The sequence below is a fragment of the Barbatula barbatula genome (genome assembly GCF_947034865.1).
Source record: "Barbatula barbatula genome assembly, chromosome: 3".
NCBI classification, from domain to species: Eukaryota; Metazoa; Chordata; class Actinopteri; order Cypriniformes; family Nemacheilidae; genus Barbatula; species Barbatula barbatula.
The window spans coordinates 9,816,478-9,842,568 of NC_136764.1; the positions used below are offsets into that span (position 1 = coordinate 9,816,478).

The 26,091-nt window shown below is 36.9% G+C and overlaps 3 protein-coding genes across 3 annotated transcripts; 2 read left to right on the forward strand and 1 right to left on the reverse strand.

Moving 5' to 3' along the window:
• Nucleotides 1-4,098: 4,098 nt before the first annotated feature.
• dnaaf6 (dynein axonemal assembly factor 6) lies at nt 4,099-7,457 on the forward strand (the record flags this gene model as incomplete). Its single annotated transcript, XM_079451666.1, has 6 exons — nt 4,099-4,182; nt 4,264-4,336; nt 5,161-5,266; nt 5,361-5,457; nt 5,963-6,048; nt 7,144-7,457. 6 exons carry the CDS (start codon nt 4,099-4,101, stop codon nt 7,271-7,273), a joined length of 576 nt encoding a protein of 191 aa, XP_079307792.1. The 3' UTR covers nt 7,274-7,457.
• Nucleotides 7,458-8,112: 655 nt separating this feature from the next.
• Nucleotides 8,113-14,218, forward strand: pip4p1a (phosphatidylinositol-4,5-bisphosphate 4-phosphatase 1a). Its single transcript, XM_079452532.1, has 7 exons — nt 8,113-8,399; nt 9,683-9,876; nt 10,189-10,295; nt 10,411-10,516; nt 10,714-10,766; nt 10,880-10,970; nt 11,970-14,218. The coding sequence occupies exons 1-7, from the start codon at nt 8,282-8,284 to the stop codon at nt 12,111-12,113; spliced, it is 813 nt and encodes a 270-aa protein (XP_079308658.1). The 5' UTR covers nt 8,113-8,281; the 3' UTR covers nt 12,114-14,218.
• Nucleotides 14,219-18,327: 4,109 nt separating this feature from the next.
• LOC306892681 (prolyl 4-hydroxylase subunit alpha-2) lies at nt 18,328-23,910 on the reverse strand. The gene is made up of 14 exons (XM_079453877.1): nt 23,795-23,910; nt 22,821-22,917; nt 22,291-22,430; nt 22,062-22,187; nt 21,728-21,967; nt 21,220-21,365; nt 20,353-20,529; nt 20,157-20,212; nt 19,968-20,064; nt 19,790-19,840; nt 19,661-19,699; nt 19,495-19,563; nt 19,322-19,418; nt 18,328-19,125 (listed from the first exon to the last, which is right to left on the reverse strand). Exons 1-14 carry the CDS (start codon nt 23,874-23,876, stop codon nt 19,055-19,057), a joined length of 1,488 nt encoding a protein of 495 aa, XP_079310003.1. The 5' UTR covers nt 23,877-23,910; the 3' UTR covers nt 18,328-19,054.
• Nucleotides 23,911-26,091: the final 2,181 nt, after the last annotated feature.

Sequence of the window (26,091 nt, forward strand, 5' to 3'; positions counted from 1 at the left end):
GGGGTTAGGGGAGTCATTATTCGTTGTTTTGCCACCTCGTGAAACTCGCGTTTTCAGCTAAATTAGCCTTTGTGTGATCTTAGAGTTTGGGATGAAGTTTGGTTAGCCACATCCTAAAATATGTGCGACTTCTTTTGGTATTAGGTTATAAATATATAAATTTAAATACAGACTAAATGTAAATGTAAATGTTAATACACACGCAGTCTGTGTATTAAAAGTTGTGCTGAATGAACACGAAATTCTAAATTTCGGGTCTATGCCATGAACTGCCGTGAGACTGGATCGGATGGCTATATTAATACATCTGATTCATATCGGTGTTCCGATCCATTAACAAAATCTTTGTTACACATCTGAAACCAATATTACCCTGCTTTCATGCACTGCTCGCTTCTTTTCATTTCAAACCCCCGAGGACTTCACATTAAATTGTGAGTGTCTAGCAACAGACATTCTTAAGAAAATAAAAACAATTATATCATTTGAAGCTCGGTTTAATGCTTAGTTTTTCTGCGACTCTGTCAATTCCAAATTTCCTCACTTTTTAATGCACTACATTTATATTGTAAATATAACACTGCATTGAACTGAAAATATGGTTAATGTGAAATGATCCAGCTAAAACATTATCATGTACCTGTAGATCATTGTGGTGTTGGGACCCACTGTCTGCTGAACAGAGCACCCATGGGTTCGCACTAAAGCGTCCAGCTTCTGGGGTTCCAGGACAGATGTGGCTGTCCCGTGGAGAAGACCTGTCAGGTGTGAGTCCAGCCATGCACCCTGTCTCTGAAGCAAGCGACCCGGGGTTCTCATATTCCTCTTCCTAGGGACAGGAATTTCACTGCAAGCTGCCTTGTACAAATACATTTGGCCAAGAATCTACTAAAACCACTAAAGGCTAAATTGGTTGTTTGTCCGCAGTGTACTGCATCTGTTCTTTTATAAACTTTTCTTGGGTCTATGGGGAAACATAACCCTAATCCTGATTGAGGCCAATCCAGTTAAATTACATCACTGGTGAAATTCTAATCCTCTAGTACTAGTCATGGGGATTCTGACTTCATTGCATTCCAGTGAACAATGGAAGATAGATTTGTAAGTAATCCACATGTTCCCTGTATGACTTGTGTAGTCAGAAAATATCTCAAATCTCTTGCTAGCCTGCTACATACATTTACATACACACAAACACACACACACACACACACACACACACACACACACATACACCCAGGAATGAGCAGCTGTATCTACAACTTGATTATTTCCTTAATTCCAAACATGGACACTAGACACAGCTAGCTTTACAAAGGCACCATCCATATTCCTGGAATTTTAATAGTTAGATTACAAAGGCAGTTCATGCAAGTATTATGATGCTGTATGACTTCGATGTTGGTTGCCAGCTCATTTGATTGAGTCAGCTTGGAAAAGCTTTGGGCATATTTCTGGATCATATTTCTAGATCAGATCTCTGGAATTATCTTAATTTGATACACACGAATATGAGAACAGCAGAACATTCTGACTTGGTCGGCAATTGCAAAAGTGAATTGTTATTTGGTTAAAATAACACTTACACATACTTTTGTCCTCCTTTCCAATGAAGGGGGAAGCACGTTTACCCCCACGCCGACTCTGCCCCAGGCCGCGCTCCCAGCTATGACACGACACCGACCAAGTCTATTGCTGTTTCCCAATTTGCATTCTATCCGTCCTAAATAGCAACAGAAAATAGAATTAGTATTTCCCAAAATGTTGAAAAGAGTATTCCAAAGATGGGTTAGTCTACGAGGGTCTACTACTTCCAGTAGAAATTCAAAGTGCAGAATGATGCACACTCTAACGGCTAATATTACACACAACTATAGAGATTACATAACATATGAAACATTGAATGAATAAATACTTAAGAACGTAAATGGAAAGAAGCCCTGTATTTTGATGTGTGTGACAGGTCACAATGCTGTTTAGGCAACAACGGACACTTCCATTTTCTGGTATGTCCAGTGCGTGCATATTGTTTTGCAACACATTAAAATGTATACATTTCCAAAATAAGTACATACTATTAGTGCATATTACGTAGTCGAATTGGGACACATCATGTAGAGCTTGTTAATCGAGGTCACGCCCCGCGTTGAATGTTGCTCCATCTAGGGAGGATGGCTGCTAGTGCGTTTTTTTTATTAGGAAATATAACTATGGTAGTTCGGTCTTGCTGTGCTAAAAACTGCAATAGCATTACGAAGAGTCGTTCATGAAAAACCTCGATTTCTCCATAAGTCCAACGAAACAAATAACGTAACATATCCCAACAATAATAGCAGTGGGGTATTATCCTCCCTAGATGGTGGCACCACTGCTACATAGGGCAGACGTCAGCTTCACATTCTCTATGGTAATTTCTCAATTCCAAGAACGCAAAGAATGGACTTGTGTCCATTTTTTACATATGCTATTTTAATGGTTAAAGAAGAGTTTTAAGCGATCAAATGTAGTGGGACTTTTAAAAATCGAATTCCAATTCAGACTTAGGCTACATAAGCAATAAGCTACATTGTTTTCAATTCACATCCGCTCAAACATATTTGTTCTCAAATGCAGATTCACAGAGTTGTTCTCGGACTCTTGTCAACTCAGTTTTATCCAAAAAATTTAATCTTAAGAATGGCAGACAGCCACAGGAAGAAAGGATTACTATAAAAAGTATGAGTGTACAAGAGATAAAATGAAGGAAAGACGATGAAAGGCTAAGAGACAAAAGAAAGACCTGAAGATATGGTGAGAGTCTGAAAAGAGATCTGTATGATAAAGAAAGAATGCCATAGGCCTAGAGAGAAAAAGAAGGAGCGAGACATACTGATATGCAGCGTGACAGATCACATCCCCCCCAATTACTGCTAAAGGCTCGAACACTGTTGTGTAATGGCACAGTAAACCTGCTCATTCCAACACATCACATACAAACACACACAAACACACACACACACACATGCGAAGCTATATTAGTAAGGAACACACAGTAGCACGTTTTAAGTAACATAACAGAAAGTCTGTCCCAATTGTGCTTCTACAGTAGGCCTACATTTTTGGAAACAATGGGCGTCGTAACCATTGTACGGGTAGGATAAGACCCCACATACAAATAGGGTGGCCATTTCCAAAACACCAAAAAGGAGGACACTTTGCGGCATTTAGTGAGGCAAGAATAACTGCATCTGGTGTACTCACAAACACAATACAATTTTGTCTATCATATCTATGGTATCATGATACAGTGATTCTGAAATAGCCCACTCTATTCATTGCCAGACAATTTGATCTACGACATATCTTGATGTAGACCTATGTGTAACAGAAGAGGCAAAAAATTTTTGTTCACAGTATTTGTATTTATTCAAGGCACTCCTCCGAAAAGGAGGACAAATGAGTGTCCGGCTTGAGGCTCTGCCGGACGCCGGACAAGGGGCTTAAAATCCGGACTGTCCGGCCAAAATCCGGATGTATGGCCACCCTACATACAAACGGCCACTTACATTTCTAGATTATAATTGGCTAATCTGTGTTCGATGCCAATATACATTATAAGCACACAGTCGATTCTCGAGACTGCAGCACGGTATTACTGCGCCATCTAGTGTTTCTGTTATGTGTGACACACACATAGCAACATTCTGCTGCATGTCACTGTGGATTAACTGCTTTTCGGAGGAAGGATTTTAAGAGATAAATAACGTAGGCCTACGTGAAATGTTACAAACCAAATAATTTCGTTTAAATAAATATTTAAAGCAAATCAATTAAGAGAATAGGGCTAATCTATAAATACAAATATACAGGGTACACGAAACATCCCCGAACATGTCCAATAAATATATAGGAGTATAAAAACGTTATATCATTTATAATAATTTTCATATTTTTAAAACACAACTCGTGTCGGGTCTGTGGTTGTTTCGTTCTTAGCAACGGTTGCTATTAACTCCATAGCAACAACAAACGAGTCCTCCAGAGTAGCTTGCCGACGCTTAGAGAGAGTAGCCTAATCCTTTAAATTGTTTATTAAACTTTTTATGTGTAAATACAGAGATGGAAAGTAGTCTCGCGTCTGTGCAGGATCTTCACGCGCTTTCAGCACTACTAAACCCACCGGAGGAAGATGAAGATTTCAAGGTACGCGCTTCAAAAGACATATTTTTTCCTCATCGTGTGTGTTGTCTTCTGGCTAAATATTTTCAATCTACTGTTCCGTAGAAACTAAAGCCGATGGCGAGAATAGGCCCGGGACACATCGGCGCCCCTAAACCTGCACGAACAGACAACAACGGTAAATGTGCTTTATATTAGATATGAAAAATAGTAACATACTAATACCTTGGTATCCTTAAAAGTACAATAAATGTATTTACCTTGTAAATTACATTTTTGTAAACACAGTACCACTGTACCAATACACCACCTCACACTTATATAAATAATATATAAATTAAAAGTAAACTATACAAATATTTACAAAAATTAGTAGAACTACTAAGACTAGTTTGAAAGAATGAACCAGTTCAAAGAACACTGTGACAATCTCTGCCTTGTATTGGTTTATGTTTTGATAACACTTCAATAAGGTTGTATTTAATGCATTAGTGACATAACCTTTTTTACATTTAGTCATTTAGCAGACGCTTTTATCCAAAGCGACTTAAGAGTTCAGGATGTCATAAAAGAGCAACCGTAGACCTACAATAGGTGCTAATACAAAGTTACTAGTTTCGACAGAAGCTAGACCACAACCTGTTGAGAGAAGAGAGAGGCTTAGTGTACTTTTTTATTTCATTTGTCTGTCAAGAATCAACAATATAGTTTTTCGAATGTATTATTCTTTGTTAATGTTAGTTAATGCCAGTTACAGTTGTTCATGTTAGGTCACTGTGTATGAACTATGTTAGCAGTTTCAACTTTTAATTTTCGAAATGTACCTAATAGTAATGGCTGAAACTGCATAAGATTAATACATGCTTTAGAAGTGCAGCATTGTTCATTGTTTCTTAATATTAATGTTAACAATTACAACCTTTTCGAAGTGTTACAGTTTTTAAAGCTTAAAATATATAAGCACTGATCTCTAAACACATTTTGTTATATATATCTGCTCAGATGACACTACTCGCGTGAAGAAGAAGAGCAAAGACATCTGGGATGAAGAAGAAGTAACTGAGGTGTCACACTTTGATGACCTCATTGATCCACGGCCACAGCCGGAGTAAGAGAAAATACATGCATGTCACATACAGTATGTCCCAAGTGTACAGTAAGTGATGAGTGATTCTGGCACTGTGTGTGCGTTTGTATGTTAGGTACGAGATTGTGCTGAAACAGTCTGTTGGAACGGAAGATTTGTTTCTTGGCCTGAGCCGAAAGGACCCCTCGTCCATGTGCTGCGAGAGCATGCTGGTACTCATTCACACAAAAGACAAACGTCACATTAATTCAACCTGCACATCACTTTACAGATTTCTTAATAAACAGTAGAATGTTTTGGAATACCCAAAGTCAGAGCATGGAGAGTCCCTTGATGCCTCTTAAAGGGACAGTTCACCCAAAAATGAAAATTCTGTCATCATTTACTCACCATCAGGTGGTTCCAAACCTGTATAAATGTAATTGTTCTGCTAAACAAATAGGAATATATTTGGAAGGATGTCACTAACCAAACTGATTTTTTCCCTCATTTACAGCCTTAGTAGGGAAAACAAATACTATGGGAGTAAATGGGGGATGACATTGGTTACTGACATTCTTTCAAATATCTTCCTTTGTGTGTGAATTTTGCCAGTAGCCCTGGATATAGTAGGATCCACAATGAAGCCAGTATATACAAAATAGAAAGCTGTTGCATTTCAAAAGCTCTATTGATATCTCAATGTAATCTCACAATCTCTTTCTTTCACACACCCAGGTAAAAGTTAAACTGCCTGGAACGAAAGTTTCTGATTTGGTATTGGATGTTAGGGAGACATTTCTTGATCTGAGAACGCCAAAGTAGTAAGTATGCATCTTCCTTGTGTAAAAAAGGTCTGTCTAAAATACAGACGAGCTCAAATTTGTTGGTACCCTTACAGCTCATTGGAATAATGCTTCATTCCTCCTCAAGAGTGATGACATTCTAAAAGCTATTTTATCATGTATACTTGCATGCCTTTTTTATGTCATAGAATAAAGCAAAGAAGCTGTGGAAAGAGATGAATTATTGCTGATTCTACAAAGATATTCTAAAATGGCCTGGACATTTGTTGGTACCCCTTAGGAAAGATAGTACATCATTGGATTATAGTGATATTTCAAACAAATTTGTTGTCCTTTGGACAGATGAGTCAAAACCGGAGCTTTTTGGCAAGTCACATAAGCTCTATGTTCACAGATAAAAAATAAAGCTTTTAAAGAAGTGAACATCATACCTACAGTGAAACACGGAGGCTCGGTTATGTTTTGGGGTTGCTTTGCTGCATCAGTCACAGGATGCCTTGAATCTGTGCAGCGCACAATGAAATCTCAAGACTATCAAGGCATTCTGGAGCGAAACGTACAGCCCAGTGTCAGAAAGCCTCAGTGGCAGGTTATGGGTCCTCGAACAGGATAATGACCCAAAACACACAGCTAAAATCACCCAAGAATGGATAAGAACAAAATATTGGACTATTCTGAAGTTCTATCCTTTAGTCCTAAATCTGAATCCTGTCGAACAGTTGAAACCTGCATTCTGGAGAAGGCACCTGAAGAAACCTGAGACCGCTGGAGCAGTTTGCTCAGGAAGAGTGGGTCAAACTACCTATTAACAGGTGCAGAAGTCTCATTAAGAGCTACAGAAAACGTTTGCTTGCAGTGATTGCCTCTAAAAGTCATCATTTTTGTCTATGGCATTTTGATTTGTTATTTTATGTGGAGTAAAAATCAAAGTCTGATTTCTATTAAATATGAATAAACAATGGTGGATGCCAATTACTTTTGTCAGTTTCCAGTAATTTCAGAGGAAATTGTGTTGTCGAGGGGTACCAACACATTTGAGCACGTCTGTATAACACTCACTATAGAGAATACATTAAAAAGGACTGTACATGTTGTCTGTGTTTGTGTTGACAGTAGGTTAGGCCTTCACCTGCCTCACCCAGTCCACAAACAGGAGGGGACTGCCAGATTTATCACAGAGAGAGAGGAACTGGAGATCACTCTGCCCATGAACAGACCGATGGACTGTATTAACTTGGCCTAAGAGAGAATAATAGAGAAGGAGAGAGACTTCATAGAGAACGAAGAGCAGAAGCAGCCAGGAAGGAAAATAAATGTTTTACTTTTTTTAATTTTGGGAATACAGGTGTTGTCCTACTGTTCCTCTTTGACAGGACGTTAGATATATTGAATCCTGTAAATGGCCCTTAATGAATAATAAATTGTTTAAGAAAATATTTTTTTTGTTACAATGTTTTCAGTTCTGCAGAGATTGTGCTGGAAGAGTTACCTGGATAAGAAATATTGTCCTGTTATGCAGTGATACAAATTTGGTTGTAATAATAATATCAATAATAAAAGTTGAATCATGTTTGTTACATACTATAAAAAATATTAAAGATACATGTTTAATCCAAATCTAAATAATTCATATAAATATAAATCCTGAATAATGTTACATTTAAATCTAAGTCTAAATGCAAAAGTTACATCTAAATATTATATGTATATCTTAATATACATGCATAAATATAAATACAACTACATATATATATAAAATCACATCATAATCTTAATGTTTAATCTAAATCTAAATGTTAAATCTAAATCTAATGTTGAGATAAACATTTAGATTTAACATTTAGAGTCAACATTTTAGATTTAGATTTTTGACTTTTGCATTTACTGTACGTGTAAAATTCAGGATTTAGATTTACATTAAAGATTTTGATATAGATAAAACGTTTAGATTGAGCTTTAAATCTGGCGAATCGGGTGTTTTGGTACACATTTCATTTGGCAAACGGCGCCCCTAAGTAAAGTTTTACTTTTCTATGTAAAGTTTTTGTGACAATATAAACAACATGGGATTTACTGTCGTGCGCGATTGCTCATGGGTATCATGCAATACACCCCCCTGGGCGCACGGATGCGCACACGCGTTGCCACAGCAGCGGACGTAGCGTAGTGACGCAGACCAGCTCCACGCTCGCTCACCAGTAGCACAACAATACGCTTTCGCCGCTCCCCCTCATTTCGCCTCGCTCTCGGTATGGCGGACGGCGAGCGGTCCCCTTTGCTTTCGGATCTTGGTGATGGAGCACTTGGCACCGGTAACGGCGGACTGTCTCCTGGAGTTGCTCCACACGGTGCGCCGAACAAGCCGCAGAGTGAGTATCGAGCGCGGAGCGTTTCTGCGCTGTCACGGGCCCGTGCGCGCACACGCACGGTTGTGCATCTATGGCATCGCGTCGGTGTGTTTCATCTCGTTTTGTTTCACACGCTGAATTTAATGAAGGCAAGATCTGAACGGATGATTTCACAGCAGGGAGGCAGATGAAGTGCGCGACCACTGCAGCTGATACAGTTGTAATAGCGATACGTCTGGATAGAATTGTGAATAACCAGCGCAATATTGATCACTGTCATTTATAGAGGCGGGCAGGCCAAGTGTACCGCAAGTGAATGAACATCGCTGCTGTTTAATTCTCCTTTACCGTTATGGGTTATTGTTCATTGCTGATGCGAAGTAAGAGGATCTAGTTTTCTAAGTATAGTCATGTGAGTATGCTTGTACAAAGTCGTTCATTGTTCAAATTCTGTCCACATATACCGGTAAATAAGCCTTTCTATGCATTACACACTGTAATCTGCCATATCCGCCATCGCGAGCTACACCCCCACATCGCGTGACTGACAGACATTCAGGCGAATGAGGAAGCCCCAAATGATTGGATGAGGAATACTCATCCAATCGTTGCAAGCAGGGGGCGCGGTCAATTGAAAGTTACTGAAGGGCGTGTTATTGGTGTTGTAGGGAGATGTATAAACTAATGGGGGTTGTGCTTACAGTTTTTTTCATGAGAGCAGTTTTTAACTGTGATATGGATCCAGGAGTGGTCTGGATCTAAACTAAAAAATGATGATGAACAAAATGTTATAGTGATGGCCACCGATGGCCATGAAATGTCTTTTGTATAATGTTTTTCGGCCTTCAGAAGTACAACCAAACACGAAACGTTATTTCTATTTGTTGTATATCAGGTTATGCGATTTTTCGATCCCTCAACCCTAAAACTAACGCTCACAAAAACATGTGAGATAAGATTTAAACTATGAAATGAACACAACTAAACCTGTTCACACACATTTGCTTTACTAGTTACAGCATGCATTCCTGCGGTCTCTATATAAAGCTTCTTTCAGCAGATCTTGAGACCAAATCTGATTTTCTTGTTAATCCTAATGGCCTGGGTAACAGGGAACCGTTTCACCTTCCCAAATTACAGTGTTTGTTATATTCTCCAATTTACAAGCCAGCATTTCTTATATCTGTACTGAACTAAATAGGTTACAGATGCTGCTGTTCTGTTATTCAGACAGATGTATGAATGAAACACTTGAAATGAACCATGTTTTTGATAGCTTGGAATGTCCGCCTCTTTGTTTTTAGGTTTTCCTCCGTTTCCGAGCTCGACTCAGCCTCCTGTGTTATTGGGTGAGAATCCTCCACCATATTCCCCCCTGACATCTCCAGAGAGTGGCAGTGCCCCGGTCATCAGCTGTAGGGTGTGCCAGTCGCTTATCAGCGTTGAGGGCAAAATCCACCAACATGTGGTCAAGTGTGGAGTCTGCAATGAAGCAACAGTAAGTTGGGATGGAGCACATATATTTGTTATATATTTACTACATTGATGTATTTGCATATCTTTTCCCTTATTTTGTTGTTTTAACATTTTTAAATGCTCTGTTTTCTATTTATTATTTGTAATGATAGTTTATGTCATACTGTACATCTTCCTGTATGTGAGAAATGAAACACACAACTTCCTGTTGTACAGTGACCGCACAATCTGTGACCTTTGAGAAAACCAAAACTGGCTAACTATCGATTTCTGTTCGTTTCTCGATTCCTCTCATTAACTTAGCATTAATTTTGTTAACCTTCATCCTCTCCAGCCTATAAAGAATGCTCCGGCAGGGAAAAAATATGTGCGATGCCCCTGTAACTGCCTGCTCATCTGCAAGGTCACATCCCAAAGGATCGCCTGCCCACGTCCCTACTGGTGAGAGAATACAAAATTATATGCGTAAAAATTCAAACAAATGAAACCATTGAGAAAGAATCTTTTTTCAGATTAATTTATTTTTCTAATCTTTGTGTCTTTTTCCAACGACCAGTAAGAGGATCATAAACTTGGGGCCAGTCCACCCAGGCCCAGCCAGTCCAGAACCACAACCAGCTGGAGCTAGAGTTTCCTGTGGACATTGCAGCAACACTTTCTTGGTACATACAACAACACACCACACATGAACGCACAATATTTTACTGAAGCGCATTGCATTGGTATACATTAGTGACATCATTAAACCACTCAGCTCAAGTTCACTATAGAGTTACAGTTAATATTAGACTGTGGTCTATATGTGTTTTTTATGTTGCTGGCTCACATGAGCTGCTCAATTGTTTTCTCAACCTTTCAGTGGACGGAATTTACTGACAGGACATTGGCCAGATGCCCTCATTGCAGAAAAGTGTGAGTATGTCACGGCTGGACACCTTACATGTCAACAAGACAACTTTACAAACTATTATTTGATAACATAACCCCAACTTTTTTTTGCAAGTGTTTGTATTTTTCATTACCAGGTCTTCGATTGGCCAAAGATACCCAAGGAGGCGGAGTCTGTGGTGTTACCTGCTGTGCTTGCTGTTTAGCATTTCAGCCGCCGGACTGATTGTAAGTGTGCACTTGATAGTGTATTTACTGATCAATGGAAAACTTACTGAATGTTTTGTTCTTTTGACTATAAACTACCAGCACATAACTCTTTGCACTCTTTGATGCAACAAATACATCATTTGTTTTTGGAAGTGTTCCTGGTTCCTGTTTATCTAACTAGTGAAGCCTAAACCTATATTATAGGATTTATATTATGGTAGTGCAGTGTATGCAAGATTAAAAAGATGTGTCTTTGGTCTAGATTTAAACTGACAGTGTGTCTGCCTCCCGGACAGTGCAGGGAAGACTGTTCCAAAGTTTAGGCGCTAAATAGGAAAAGGATCTGACGCCTGCACTTGATTTTGAAATTCTAGGTATTAGCAACTGACCGGACGCCTGAGAGCGTAGTGCAAATGAAGGACTGTAATACAAGAGAAATTCACTCAAGTCGTGAAGAGCTAAACCATGCAGGGCCTTTAAAGTTAAGATTTTTAAAGCAAGATTTTAAAGTTAATGCAATGCTTTATAGGTTATCCTCAAAAGATGAAATTTTGAAGAATGTTGATTACCGAACAGCGGTGGCAGCCATTGACTTCTATTGTATGGACACAACAAATGCAAGTGAATGGCTGCAATCGCTGTTCGGTCAACAACATTTACAAAATATCTTCTTTTGTGAGAAAGAAACTCATGCAGGTTTGATATGACAGGAGTGTGAATAAATGATGACAGAATTTTGATCTTGGGTGAACTTTCACTTTTATACTTTTTATTAGTTAGTATTAGTGTGCAAAACACAGTGACAAAGGTGATTAAAAATAATGATTTATAGGAAAATATTTAATACGAGGTTTCAGAACGACAGCGACAAACTAAGTCACAAATATATAAATCAGTATATTAATTTATTTTCATTATTACATGAAATATTGATTTAAAAATATCCGTTCTGTTTTTTAACAATTCCACCATTCCAGAAATTAATCATAACACAACTGTTTTCCTGTGTGTTTGTAGGCAGGGACGTGGTCCCAGGCACAGGTGTACGGAGGTATTTATGCCTCGTGGGCGGCAGTGCTATTGCTGGTGGTGATGACGCTGGCCAGGGCACTTTACTGGAGCTGCATGCGGGTCAGCCAACCTCTCCACAACCTCACATAGAGAGAGAGGAAGAGACAAGAGAGGCTGCTGGGGGAGAGATGAGGGGTGGTGGGTGAAATAAAGGCTGCGTCGAAAGTGAAAGAGAGAGAGAGATAGAGAGAGAGCAAGAAAAAGTCGACTCTTGAAGGCAGTAATGAAGAGTAAAAGTCAAATCCAGGGTCGAGAAACGTGATAAAAAGCTTCTCTTGCATTTTAAAGTTATTTTTATTCTGGTTTTCTCTGGATGTCTTGTGTCATCCGTGAACATGAACTGACTTGTTGTTCATGGTTACATTACCGCAGCTGATTCCAAATGCTCCCTTTACATTCACACACACGCACACACAATCTGTTTGTCTTAAAGGAAATTCACTACAAGCATGCATACACACTGACACACGTGTTCTCTGACGTAGGAGCCTTGAAACAAAATTGACCCTCACACACTACTTGTGTATTTAGAAGCCTTACCGAAAAAAGACAAGACAGGTTGAACTCCACTAGATGGCGCCATTTCAAAACTTCCTCCACGATTTTACACACCATCACATTCTGCAAGGATGCCCATGTCTTCTATAAATGTGGATCTACAGAAAATAATCTGATATTTATAAAACTGGATTTTCATAAACACAAATCTAAAGTGTATGCCCAAACACTAACTCTCTTCCCCTCTTTTGTCTTTAGTTGTGAATGTTAAAACAGTATTTTTTATAATTGTGAGTTTGGTTTGTAAATATGTGTTGTTTATTTCATGAATGACAGAACAGTTGCACTGTAGCTTTACCAAGCTGTGATTAATCTTTTTATGTCTTATTTAATTTGGAAATCACTACTGAAAATCACAGATCACTGGTTGACAATGAACAGGAAATTTTCAACATAACATGTGAATTTCAACTTCAGAAAACAAGCTCTCATTTCTGTTCCTTTGTAGGCAAAGAGCTAATTTACCTTAAGTCTCATGTTTGTCCAAAATTAAGATCTGTGAGGTTGATGATGTATAACTCTGATTCAATTCTATAAATGAGATTAATCTGCCGATATCTTTGGATTCTAGACTCCAAGATCCACTTTCTCTCAGAATTCAGAGTTTGTGTAGATTTGTTCTCCGATGTCCGTACGCATCTAAAGAGACTTTCAGATATTGTGCTAATCTTGCCATTACAGATCACCTGTGTTCATCTTACATTTTATTCAAGAAATATTCCTCGTAATTGGGCTGGAAGTGAGTAAAAAAGAGCCCAATTGCAAAACAGGACTCGAGAATCCGATTCTGTGTTCTGCTGTGAGAGAAATGTCAGGTTTGGATGTCTGAAATTCAAACAAGAGGTCAAGATGTTATTTATAAAAAGCAGAAGGCCAGTAATAAAGGTCTCTGAATTTGTTTACAATTGAGATTATGAATACACATGATGTAAATGATGATGAAGCTATAAAGAGTGAAAACATTATGACTTGTTTCATTCACATGAATGTTTGCATCATCGCACCCACTTGCACGTACAGTTATTTTGGCACTTTTCCACTTAAAGTCTCTGGCCATTTGTCTCTTGTTTCCAGCGGATATATTATTTTCCTCGACAAAGACAGATAGAGGCATGGGAAACATACAGAAACCTTTTAGAAACCACAGCTCCCTTGAGCCAGGCAGGGAGAGAGAGAGAGAGAGATTTGTCAGCGTTAATGGAAGAGAAAGAAAGAGATTTCAGGCTTCTAAATGAAAATCAGGTAATGACCACAGAAACTTCTCAGAACTATTAACTCTTGCACAAATGTACACTTTTACATAGAAAAAATATGTGCGCTTCATGGTAAAAAATTGTCAATGTCAAAATGTAGCAAAATTACAAATGTGCCAATATTGGCAGATTTTTTATCAAATTAAGTCTGATAAAAAAACTATAGTTATTTAACTGTGTAACAAAGTCAAATATAGAGTTAATGTTTATGAAATATGTGAAGTATTTAGCATAGCAAACCACTAAAGATAGTCACTTATATTTATTTATTTACATTGTTCTTGGTGCCTGTCATAATTGGCCAGTTGAATGTAAAATGGATACAGTCGTTGTAATACAAATGTTTTGATGATGCAGCAATAAACTAGCTAGCTAATATACCTTAATGCATGTTCTACTTTGCATAGTATTTTGTTCATTTCAAACGTGATGAAAACGATGATCTATTTGACTGACAAAAGTTCAAATAAATACACAAGTGAAATATCGGAATAAAAGCAAAACGCCCTATAATATAATGATAATAATGAAATAAGACAATTTGCAATGAAATACAAAATAATTCTTATGACATTACAAAGTACCAATCCTTTATAAGGAAGAAAACAATTCAAGATATGCAAATGAACAATGGTTTAGTGATAAAGACTGTTTAAAATCTCCGTGTCTCAAGGGACAGAGTTAGTTCCCCATGGAATTATTGCGATCTAAGGTTTACTGAGTTTGCACAAACACAGCAGAGCCTCTTATCCCAACGTATAACAGGATTCATCCTTAAAGATGTGTACTGTGACCTTACGCACACACACACAGCGTTCTCTGTCTTGCTTGTTTAACACACTCACACTTTTAAAACTGAAAATCCGCTCTCAGCGTGAACAGGAATAAGCGGATGCTAAAGGGATAGAGGGACAAGAGAGATGGAGATGTGGATGAGGAGGGCGGTGTGAGTGCAGGGATCAGATGAACTGGCGAGGAAGGCCTGTAAGGAGCTTTTGCATCGTCCACTTCAAAACAAACAATTATTTTAGACCACCTAATCCAGATACACATGCTTGTTTCACTAAATGAGTGAGCTCATCTCATAGACTTACATTGCTTTCAGACCAATGATATTTTCAAACAAACCTGTTGACAGAGTAAATTATGATTTCGCACTATGGGACATTTTTAACTTGAGAGGAGGACCACCTCAAATTCATCAAGTCATATTTTGACATATATTAAATCTGACTTTGTTATTCTATTAACAAGGTACAAGTGAGAGTGACCGGCTCAAAGTAAGACACTCAACTCAATTAACAACATGAATTATTGATGTCTGTCTGGTGCAGAATTTGTGTGTACACTGGAATTAAAAGCCTCCGGTGTCGCCTGACACACTGCAGTTTGTGTGAGTGTATGTGTGCAGGAAGACAGGATGAGATAAAGTAAGTTTCGCCACTAAAGTAAAAAATGCTTGAATTACTCTTCAGAATAAACCCTGTCAAAACAGTGAAATAACGTAAAATTATTATTTGATAATGATGCTGATGATGATTAAATTTAAGAATGAAGTCAAATTGATTTTCATGAGGATATGATTATTAAAACAGAACAAATACAGGTATATTCTAAAGAAAAATGACAATGACAGAGTTAAGGCTATGAACAAATAACATTTAAACGCAAGGTTCTGGGTTCGATTGCAGATACCTATGTAATATAATGCAATGTAATGCAATGTAAGTAGCTTTGGATAAAAGCGTCTGCCAAATGCATAAATGTAAATGTGTTATTAACGATTGTAAATATAATTTATTTATTTAAAGTCTTTATTTATTAGGGATTTAGTCATTGTTTAAAATAAAATATAGTCTCTTTGAGAATGCGCACTCCCCCGCCCCCCTCTTAGTTAAAAGTACCAAATCCTCATGCACATCCAAAACATCCCCCTGATAAAAGGAAAGCGTGGGTATCAGGCGTTTCAGTTTGGTTCGAAGAGAGAGAGAGAGAGAGAGCAAGAGAGACAGAGAAAGAGAAAGAGAGAGAGCGTCCTAAAAGGTGGAGATAAATACTGAGGAAGAAGCTACAGATGTTTTCTCATCGTTCTTCCAGAACAGAGCATCTTTACTGAACAGGTAAAAGTTCTTATTTATCTAGTTATTTTTTACATATAGTTATTTAGATCAACGTAGTTGAGCTGATAAACCACGATATGGTTTTGTTTATGTTTTTTCGTTAGTTAATTTAGTTTAAGGTGTAAATTTAAACACATCAAATTGAATTGAATTTAATTATATTAATATCTTTTTATTTTGAAAATTAGATTTTATAACAGGATTCTTACGTCATGTTAAGTATCACTTGATGGATGCAACAACAATAATCATGCGTCATGTGGAAAAAATGTTTACGAGAAAAAGCACAATGTTTCAAGAGTTAATTTAACAATTTTTATTTGAAATCCGTAAATTAGAGAAATTGTACCAAATAAAGCAACAGTTATCGAATGGATCTGCACGCATCCTCAACAAAGCTGGATTCAAATATCCAAATTAGTGTCTAATATATTTACTGATTTAATTTAGCTTTAAATGAATTAGGATAATAGTCATAACGATAATTATCTTAATATCTTAATATCTCTACAGATGGAATGCCACTGTAATTCTTCTCTGGGTCATTTTCCCTCCACACACTGGAGCAGAAGTAAGTGTGTGTATTTATGTTTGTCCTGTTCTGTTACAGAAAGGAACATATTCATATATTTTCTCTTAAATCATGTTATATTACTTTGCTGAAAACACTTCGTATGTAACTGTTTTAACTACACTCATCTACAATGTATTTTTGAAATACTGTACAAATAATTACGCCTTTGAAAAAATAGAATTCTGAATTTTACAATATTGCTCCATCAATACATTTATGACTGACAGCCATTCTTTGTGCTGTCCCCTCCTTATACAAAAGGTTGTATACACTCCTAACAAAGTCTCCTTACACCTTTAAAAATACAAAATGCAAGCTTGACTACATCTTAAAAGTTAGTACACTTAAAAAAGTAGTCTACATCTAAAAAAATAGTTTTAAAGGTTCTTTGTCTAACTGTTTGTTTCCATAAGGAACATTCCACAGAATCTTTTTTTGCACAAAAAAATTAGGTCTACGTAAAGGTGTGAATTTAATGATTACTTTAAGATCCTTATAGAATGAAATGTTCTTTGGGACACCAAAATGCTACTCATGGCTTACAATACAAAGAAGTACTTTCTCACCTTTATTTTTAAGAATGTAGAGTTTGTCTTACAAGCAAAATGTGATAGGTACTGTTCATGGATCTCCATCTCTTGGACTAAATTGTTTGCATATTAAAATATGTTTTTACAGCCCATCATCACACTACATTGTTTTTATTGTATACATTTGTCAAGCAATCCTTCTTGTGCTATATAACATTCAGTGTCCTTGCTTCTCTCAGCAGTGTTGTTCCCTGAATGGGCATATAAACCAGCTTGGTCTCCTGGTTCCCGGCAGGTGCAATTATGGCACTTCCTATTAGAGCTGCTGGGGCGTGGTGAGGGCGGAGCTATCACATGGGGCAGCGAGTGGGGGGAGTTTGTGATCAGAGATCCGGAGAGATTGGCTAAACTGTGGGGGGAGAGGAAGGGCAAACCGCACATGAATTATGACAAACTCAGCAGAGCTTTAAGGTTCATGCAACAGATATCAGTCTATATACATACATGTTTTTTTCATTTACTCTTTGTATAAAGACCGACAATTTGTCTATTTTTTCACCAGGTATTACTATAATAAGCTAATTTTGCACAAGACCAAAGGTAAACGTTTTACCTATAAGTTTAACTTCAGCAAACTAATCTTAGTGAATTATCCAGGTCTTCCAACCTGCCCACAGGTATGTGAAAGTGTATATTTTATTATCAAATGAACAAGCTAGTGCTTTACTTTATAATATTATTCTGCATCTTTTCTCCAGATTTCAGCACCTGTCCCATTCTCGATGTTTTCATATCATTATTCATCCAACAAGCCTTCGGTTGACATGGGTAAGAGTGCCATTGCTGAAGTTTAAAAACATATACAAATACATTTGAGGGATGCCAGTACTGTTTTGGGCTAATAATATTAAAAAAATAAAACTTTCTCTGTTTTCTTCTGTTTGCATGTTTGTGTACGTGTTCTCTTTCGGCAGCTGTGCAGTCAATTTCTCATCCCCTTCTGCTCCCCTACTGCTTCCCAAAACCTCTCCCCTTTCCCCAGGCACATCCAATCCAGAGGCAGTTTCCCCTTTTTTCAGGGCCGTCTCACTCAGGGACTAACCTACCCGAGTTCTCCTGCCTGTCACCGGTCAACCCCACTGTACAATTGACCCAAACCTTCAATCACTTGCCAGTTAAAAGTAGCACAGGGTGGCCTCACAACAGAGTCATTGGATCACGACAAGACAGAGTCAAGGAAACAACCAAAAATGCAGAAGAGACCACTTAGCTGAAGAAAACAGTTTTATTATTATTGATGGTATTTTTGTTAGCAGGTTTGGCAGGTTGAAAGTATAGCACTTTATATGTTTGACACTGTTGACACAAGAGATTAACTAATAAATATATCTGAAAAATATTTTCTAAACAATAAATGAGCAATGTGGAGATTTAAGCTGTATCTAGCTGTGAGGTTGCGAATTGCAAGCTACGGCTCACTCCAGTACTCTCCCCTCCCTTTCAGAGCACTAGGTGGGCGACACAGGACTAAGATTGTGTCACGTTTTCGCTTCTTTGCTGAAGGAAATAACATTATATGAAACACACTCTGTAGACACAGTTTGTCCATTTAGGGTTACTGAAACAAATCCATGCAAGGGGACCCGAGGTGTATGTAGATAGAAATAGTTCATTCTAAGGTAATAAAAACATAACGCTTCATTATTTAAGGTCTTTATACACTTCTGTATACATAGTTATGTATGTTATATGGCATTTCTGTCAATAGACACTCCCAAACAATTACACGCTGGACCTTTATAACACTTAAAATGAAAAATCTCATCTTAAACCACATTAAATAATATCAGTAAAATAATTAATTACATATTCAGTATTACAGTTGTATATATAACAGATATGCGGCATACCATACTGTTAAGAAATAATTTGACTATATTTAACATTAGAAACGCATACATTAAAAAAGGGCTACAGGTCCTGCTGTAATGTGTTTTTACTCCCATTCTGACAAAGAACAGGGTCTTGTAAATTCTTGGCCAAACTCGTGGATCCATTTGTTAGCCACTAAAAAGCACAAAAAACATTGAATTTAAAATTTACACAAAGCGATGATCAAAAGTGCTTTTGCCTCAGCTCGGTTAACTATTTTTCCTCAAACAAAACAAACACTATTACATGGACATATTAAGATATATGTTTCACATGACTTTATTCATCTGTTAATACGAAATTATTTCAGATTTAAGGTATCAAAACCTACCCCATTTATTGCCCATTAAGACAGGGCATCCAGCATGCTCTGTTCTCAAATCCACAACACCATTCTTGTGAAGGTTGTACCAAAACACAGCTGTACCCTGCAGGTGCATGGAAATGATTTTAGAGTGATAATTTTACAGCATTGATAGTAACACACGTACAGTAAGGGTTCACCTTGATGGGTTGCAGTGCAACTCCAACTTTAGGAAACACAGTGGCGCCTCCTATCTCCACATCTTCCATCTGGAGAGGCACATCATCAGTTGGTTAAATGAATTGTTAAACACTGAAAATATGGCGGTTACCCAATTTTCAGAGAGCTGCACTAGCCTCAACTTACATAAATTAGAAATGTAGCAATCCTTTCATTCTGATCATCCTGTGAGATAATTGTTTAAAGGTTGACTTTTAATAGTTTGGTCAATATATAAAGATGTAAATAACTACAATTTGAGCATATTGATCTTACCCCTGCGTCATAATGTGGTTCATATCTGCCTCCGATCCCATAATTCTGAACCTAAAAAATGATTATGCACGATTATACAATAGCATACAAATGTGGAAGTCCAGAGCAGAGCAATGCTGTGACGTTATTGGTTAGCTAGCTACTAACGGTTGTTGTTTTTAATAAGACTGAAGCCTACATTCAGAGCTTCAGCGGTTTCCATAGACAGTCCTGTAGCGTCTGCAATCCTCTGATTGACACGAACAACCACAAGGTCATCTTCTTCCAGAAAAACACTAAAAACCAAAAGAGAATTTTCCTCATTTAATAAGTTAAACTCTTTCAATAATGCCAAGTACTGCACTCGGAATCATCATGAAGTTATTACCTTTGAGAAATACGGATATTTGAGACTGTGCCTAAACCAGTCTTAGACCTAACAAGCTGGATCATAAAACACAAATAAACCATTAAATATAAATACATATGCATCATATAGCCAAATGTACAATACAATAAGAATCACGACACCGTAGATGTAAACATCTTTGTGTGCACAAGTTTTTTGTGTGGTGGATATTCACGTAAGGTCTAGAGAGATTCTTCAAGATCTCAATCTCATTTTGTGATATTATGTCATGATATCTGATGATTCGAGGTGCATCCCATTCGATCTCCTCTTTCAGTGGTGCCAGAATCAGTCTGGGGTTTCCTCCACCTGTGCTGTATCTACAGGACAGCGCCCTCTGCCTCCTGGAGGTCTGATTTTTAAAATATCTTTGATTAGATTAGATTCAACTTTATTGTCATTACACATATACAAGTACAGTGTAACGAAATGTAGTTTAGGTCTAAACAGAAGTGCTATAAACAAGTGCAGGATATACAGTTAGAATAAATACAGAATACAATATTGAGAAAATATTATACAGTATGCATCGACTATGAAAATATTTGACAGTAGGTATGTTCTTATGAAAATATGATAGTAGGTATGTACTATGAACAATATATACAGATGACTATATACTATGAACATTAACACTATGAACATTAATGTACAGGTGGATATGAACAGATAATAATTCAGACTAAACAATAGTGCAAGTGACTTAAGTGTGCAAAAATAATTGACATTAGCAAGTTGCAATGCAATAGTTGAGTTAATGCAGTTGTTGAAGTTACAGTGCAGTGGATGAGTTAATGTGGTTATTAAAGTTACGGTGCAGTATACAAGTTAATGCAGTTAATAGGTTGCAGTCCAGAAGATGAGTAGATGCAGTTAATAGAGTTACAGTGCAGTAGATTAGTTAATGTATTAATGTATTAGTTAATGCAGTTATTGAAGTTGCATGTTATCAAAGTTCCAATCACAATTAAACATACACAGTTGCTTCACATTTGTAGTTTAAAATGTAATGTTAAATAATGATTTAAATATGATAATTCACCCTCTGTTTAACCTCTCCCCTGCAGAGTGCCTCATAGGAGTTCCTTGACGTCATATTCAGGTTGAATATATCAGGGTTTGAAGTTGCATAAAGACGAAGTTTTCTGAACAACATCAGCTCATAATTAACATCCTCATCAGTCGGATCTGAGGTATAGATGTTCAATAGTCAGCAGTAAATATAGGACTTAAATGAATTCATTGAAATTCAGTTAACATTTTTGACAATCTCAAATATCATTTTCATTCAACAGTTTCTTTCGGTTCTCCGATTTAATGGAAAGGCATTCCAAGAGTGCAGTGACAGCACCCTTGACAAATTCTTTCTGAAACAAAAGTTTGCGGTTGTAAGCCAATATCACATAACTGAACATCATGAATAAATAGAATAGCCAAATTCATAGCCATGCTTAAATGGAAACAACATACATTATATCACTCCTGTTTATTTTATATCTGTTATTTCTTAATAAATTAATTCTTAAAACACAGGCTATAGTAGATCTCACCCAGATTTAGAAGCTGCTGGTAGAAGTAGATTGCTACATGTAAACTTCCAAAATGATATGCTGAAGATCCCAGGTATTTCATCAAATCTTTCTTGGTAACACTTTGTATTGGAGATGTGGATTCTGGATGGTTGAATTTTTTCAGACTGTACAGAAACCAGTGAAAGGCATGCTGGAATTTATCCTCCTTATAAGCGACTAACCCCAAATAGTAGGCTTCATCCTCACTGAAAGGCATATCTGTAAATTAATTGCAGTCGAGTTATCAAAAGAGCGAACCACAAACTATATTTTACACTGAAATGACACTGATGTAGAAATGCAGACATTTCACCTCTTGTGATGTTCTCTGGGTACAGTTTGTACATCTCTTGTAGTCTAATCAGCCCCAAAGCTGCTCCCTCCAAATCTCGTTGCAATGGGATCTTCAGCTCATCGGAGAACAACAGTTCCTGAAAGTCTACAAGATTTTCAAAAACAAAACCATAGATATTTAAAAACATTGCTAAAATTCTTGTCATCTTTTTGCTTATTAGATGTCTATAAATATATTTAGATCTTACCCTTGTATTGACTCTTTTGAGTGGATTTAACTATAGCTAACCATTCAAAATTCAGTCGTTTGATGAGTTTGTAAGCTGAAGCAGGGTCATTTATAGTTTCCGCAGGGTCCTCAGAGAGTTCTGTGAGAATCTTAAGAATGCTGCATTGAAGAAATATGAAGATACACTATTTAAAGACATCATTCTTGATCTGAAAAAATATAGGCCTACACTTAAAAATAAAGGGTCATGATGGCATTTTTGGCTGTATGCTGCCATGAAGAACCTTTGTTTCACTCTATGTAGTGGAATTAGGTTATTTAAGAATGTAAAACAGTAGTGGTTCTTTCAAGAACCTTTGACTAAAAGGTTATGTGGGGAACCAAAACATTTTATTCTATGGCATAGCTGTAATTATCTTCTTGTAGTAGCTTCAAATTGCTTAACATCTACAACTAATGTAAAATTTCAGGTTATAAAAATGTTGCATTTTCAACTGTACTTCTATATTGGGTTGTTATGTAGAGTCAAGCGAATGAATAAGGGTTTACCCCTTCAGTATCTGTAAATTATCTTCTTCAGCAATGATATAGCCCCTGAAGAGCACCAGAAGGGTTTTCTCCTCCTCTACAAGCTGCATGAGTTGATCTTAAAAACAATTACAAGTACAATTAATTCTAAAGAAGCATATTTCTTGCAAAAAAAGCATAGGAAAATGTATTACTGTGTATACACTACCACTCAATAGTTTTGAAACACTTATTCCGTCTTTATTAATATTTTTAGAATTAAATGAAATTCATCGAAACAATTGAGTAGCACAACTGTAAGTGTGGAATTTTTTTGGCATATAAAAATCAAACCTATATGTAGCAAAGTTCCATGTAAGGAATGAAGGAGGCGGGAACCGGCGAACGTCAAACCACTTTCAATATAATGAACCGAAAGTAAAATGCTGGCAGCTCCCTCACGGTTGACTGCCGGCCACACAAACATAATACTAACAGAACATAAAGTTCAGGCCTGGCACTTTAAAAGAGTATTGAGAGCATTTGGCTGCTTTTTCTCCTAAACATTAAATAAAAAAGATATACTGAAAAATACGCACAATTATATTTTGGTCTACAAAAGTAATTTTAAACATTTAGGCATACATTTTGAGATTAAACGTTTTTTAGGATTATCGGAAACAATTCAGTAAAGTGTTTCAAAACATTTGACTGCAGTGTTTAAAATGTAGACTATATATTAAGTAATTACAGAGAGAGATAATTTTACATTTACATGACCTCCCTCTTCTACATGTAACTTAAAAATACGTTTTATTCTGTTTACTATACTTGATTTAGTCAAAAGTTATAATATAAATTAATCTACTGATAAGAAAAAAAATATGAGCAAAGATAAATAAACAAATATGGACTAAGCAAAAAGAGTTAAAAGAGATTAAAATTTTTTTTTATAATATTTACGATGGACAAAAATCTAAATAAATGAGTTGTAGTATTAAAGAAACATCATGTACCTGTTGATGAGAAGAATTCATGCCCAGCAGTAGAGCGAATGCAGACACAGGCCACAAATAACAATAGTTTCGTTATGACCATGTTGAGAATTTTGCAATCTCAAAACAATGCTAATGAACCTGGGCTCTGCACTGGCAGAGTTTAAATACACACCACCTAGAGACACGCCCAGATTTGACAGCCACTTGTGTGGAGAAAACAAAACCAGAAAACGAACAAGCATTGATGGCAAGATAACGCAATACGATTCTTGAAATTAGTTACATTTCCTGTAACTGTGTAAAATTGCCAAACAGTATTGGTTTTATCACCCTTTATCACGTGTCTGCATCTGTTTTAAAATAATTAGCATCATAACCCATATTATTATATTATGAAATGACTCCTACAAGCAGTTAAATGTCATGGTTCTCGAGTGGTGAGACAAGGAGAGAGGACCAAGGTGCAGACAGCGGGTAAGGGGTTAACAAATATTTAATAAATAATAAAACAAAGACCCATGTGGGGGTAACATAACATGGGTACACTAAGACAGGACTAAAACTACCTACACTTAAACAAGACTAAAATAAACTATAAACGACTAGACTAGACTAGACTAGACTAGACTAGACTAGACTAGACTAGACTAGACTAGACTAGACTAGACTAGACTAGACTAGACTAGACTAGACTAGACTAGACTAGACTAGACTAGACTAGACTAGACTAGACTAGACTAGACACGTAACCTCCCCCACACAAATCACAAAGAACCAGCACAAGACAGAAGACACAAGGGCATTAAATAAGGAAGCAAATCAAGAGGGGAACAGGTGTAGGAAATTAATCAATAACGAGGTAACGAGAGGATGGGAACAGACACGAGACCTTAAACATGAGGTTTTGTTATGATCCTGCCACTAAATCAAGAGAAACATGACATGATGCGGCAGAATCATGACAGTTAAACTCCTAAACAGACAACCTTCACATTAATATAATATTTCCTGATATGAATTTAATGGATTTTTTGTATTTTTGTATTTTAGCTGTATGTCTGTCCATTGAATCTTATTTTTTTATTCGTTATTTGTTTTAAACTTTTTTTTTGTGAATTTAAACAATTTATCTGTTTTGTAACCATGAAGAGCTGTTATTTGAAGAAAAGGTATTTTTCTGAAACGTATGTGGGAACCTGTTTGTTCAGTATTTCAAAGAAAGCATTTCATTTCATTTCATTTCTTTATGCCTCACGTGTCCTGAGGTGGTATGTAAAACAAAATTCCTGATGCATTAATATACAGCATTTCTAAACAAAGAAAAACTCACCTGCTTCTCAAGTACAATACATGGTTGCCATGGCACCCATTTGCATTACATGACATATGCAGAAACGAAGATTTTAAGTTTAATATAGGGTTTTTAATATATCTTATTAAATTTATCTTAAATACATTTGATCTTAGCCTTACCCATACAGAATTAGCAACATTGTATCTTTTTAAAAGTGTTACGTTTTCTCACATTTACAGAAGACAGATAACTGTATCTGTCTTCTGAAAATGAGAAACTAAACACTAAGATTATTTCCGAAGCCGGCCTCCCGGGGGCATTCCAATGGGTGGAGCTGTGTTCTTATATGTTATGGTTTTAAAATAAAAAACAAAATCAGCATGGCGGACGTAATATATGAGGGTTTTGAATGTGCTATTTTGTTTTTATGGATGAAAAACTTATAAAAAAAATTATAAAAACGACATATCCAAAAACACACCTCTTAGGTGCCATTATTTGCTCTATACCTAAAATAACTACAATACACTATACACGCGGTGCTCACCGCGGCTTCTCCGGGAAGGAAACACGGGGCGTGCTTTTCCGCTCGCTCTCTGGTTCATTATTGGGCGTGCTCTTCCAGGAGTATGGCCAATAAAACCTTAGGATCCATGTTTCAAACAGAGATCCAGACTTATAAAAAACCTTTCCGAAACAGCTGAGTGCAGGCCAGGGCCGTTTCTAGCTGTTTGGCCCTAAGCAAGATCCTATTTGGGGGCCCCGATCTGGTTCAGATTCCTTCCTGTTTCATATATTCTGTGACAATGCAGCATTTTGTTCCCATTTTCTGTACATTATTCTTATTTTATATATGCAATTGTTTTAAATATTTTGAAACTGTAAATCTTTATTATAATTTGTCTTGTCATTGTGTTGAATGTGTGTACTAGCAACTTTCAACACCAAAGAAAATCGCGTGGCAAGCACACCTGGCAATAAAGCTCTTCTGATTCTGACAATAATAAACACATGTTTTTCA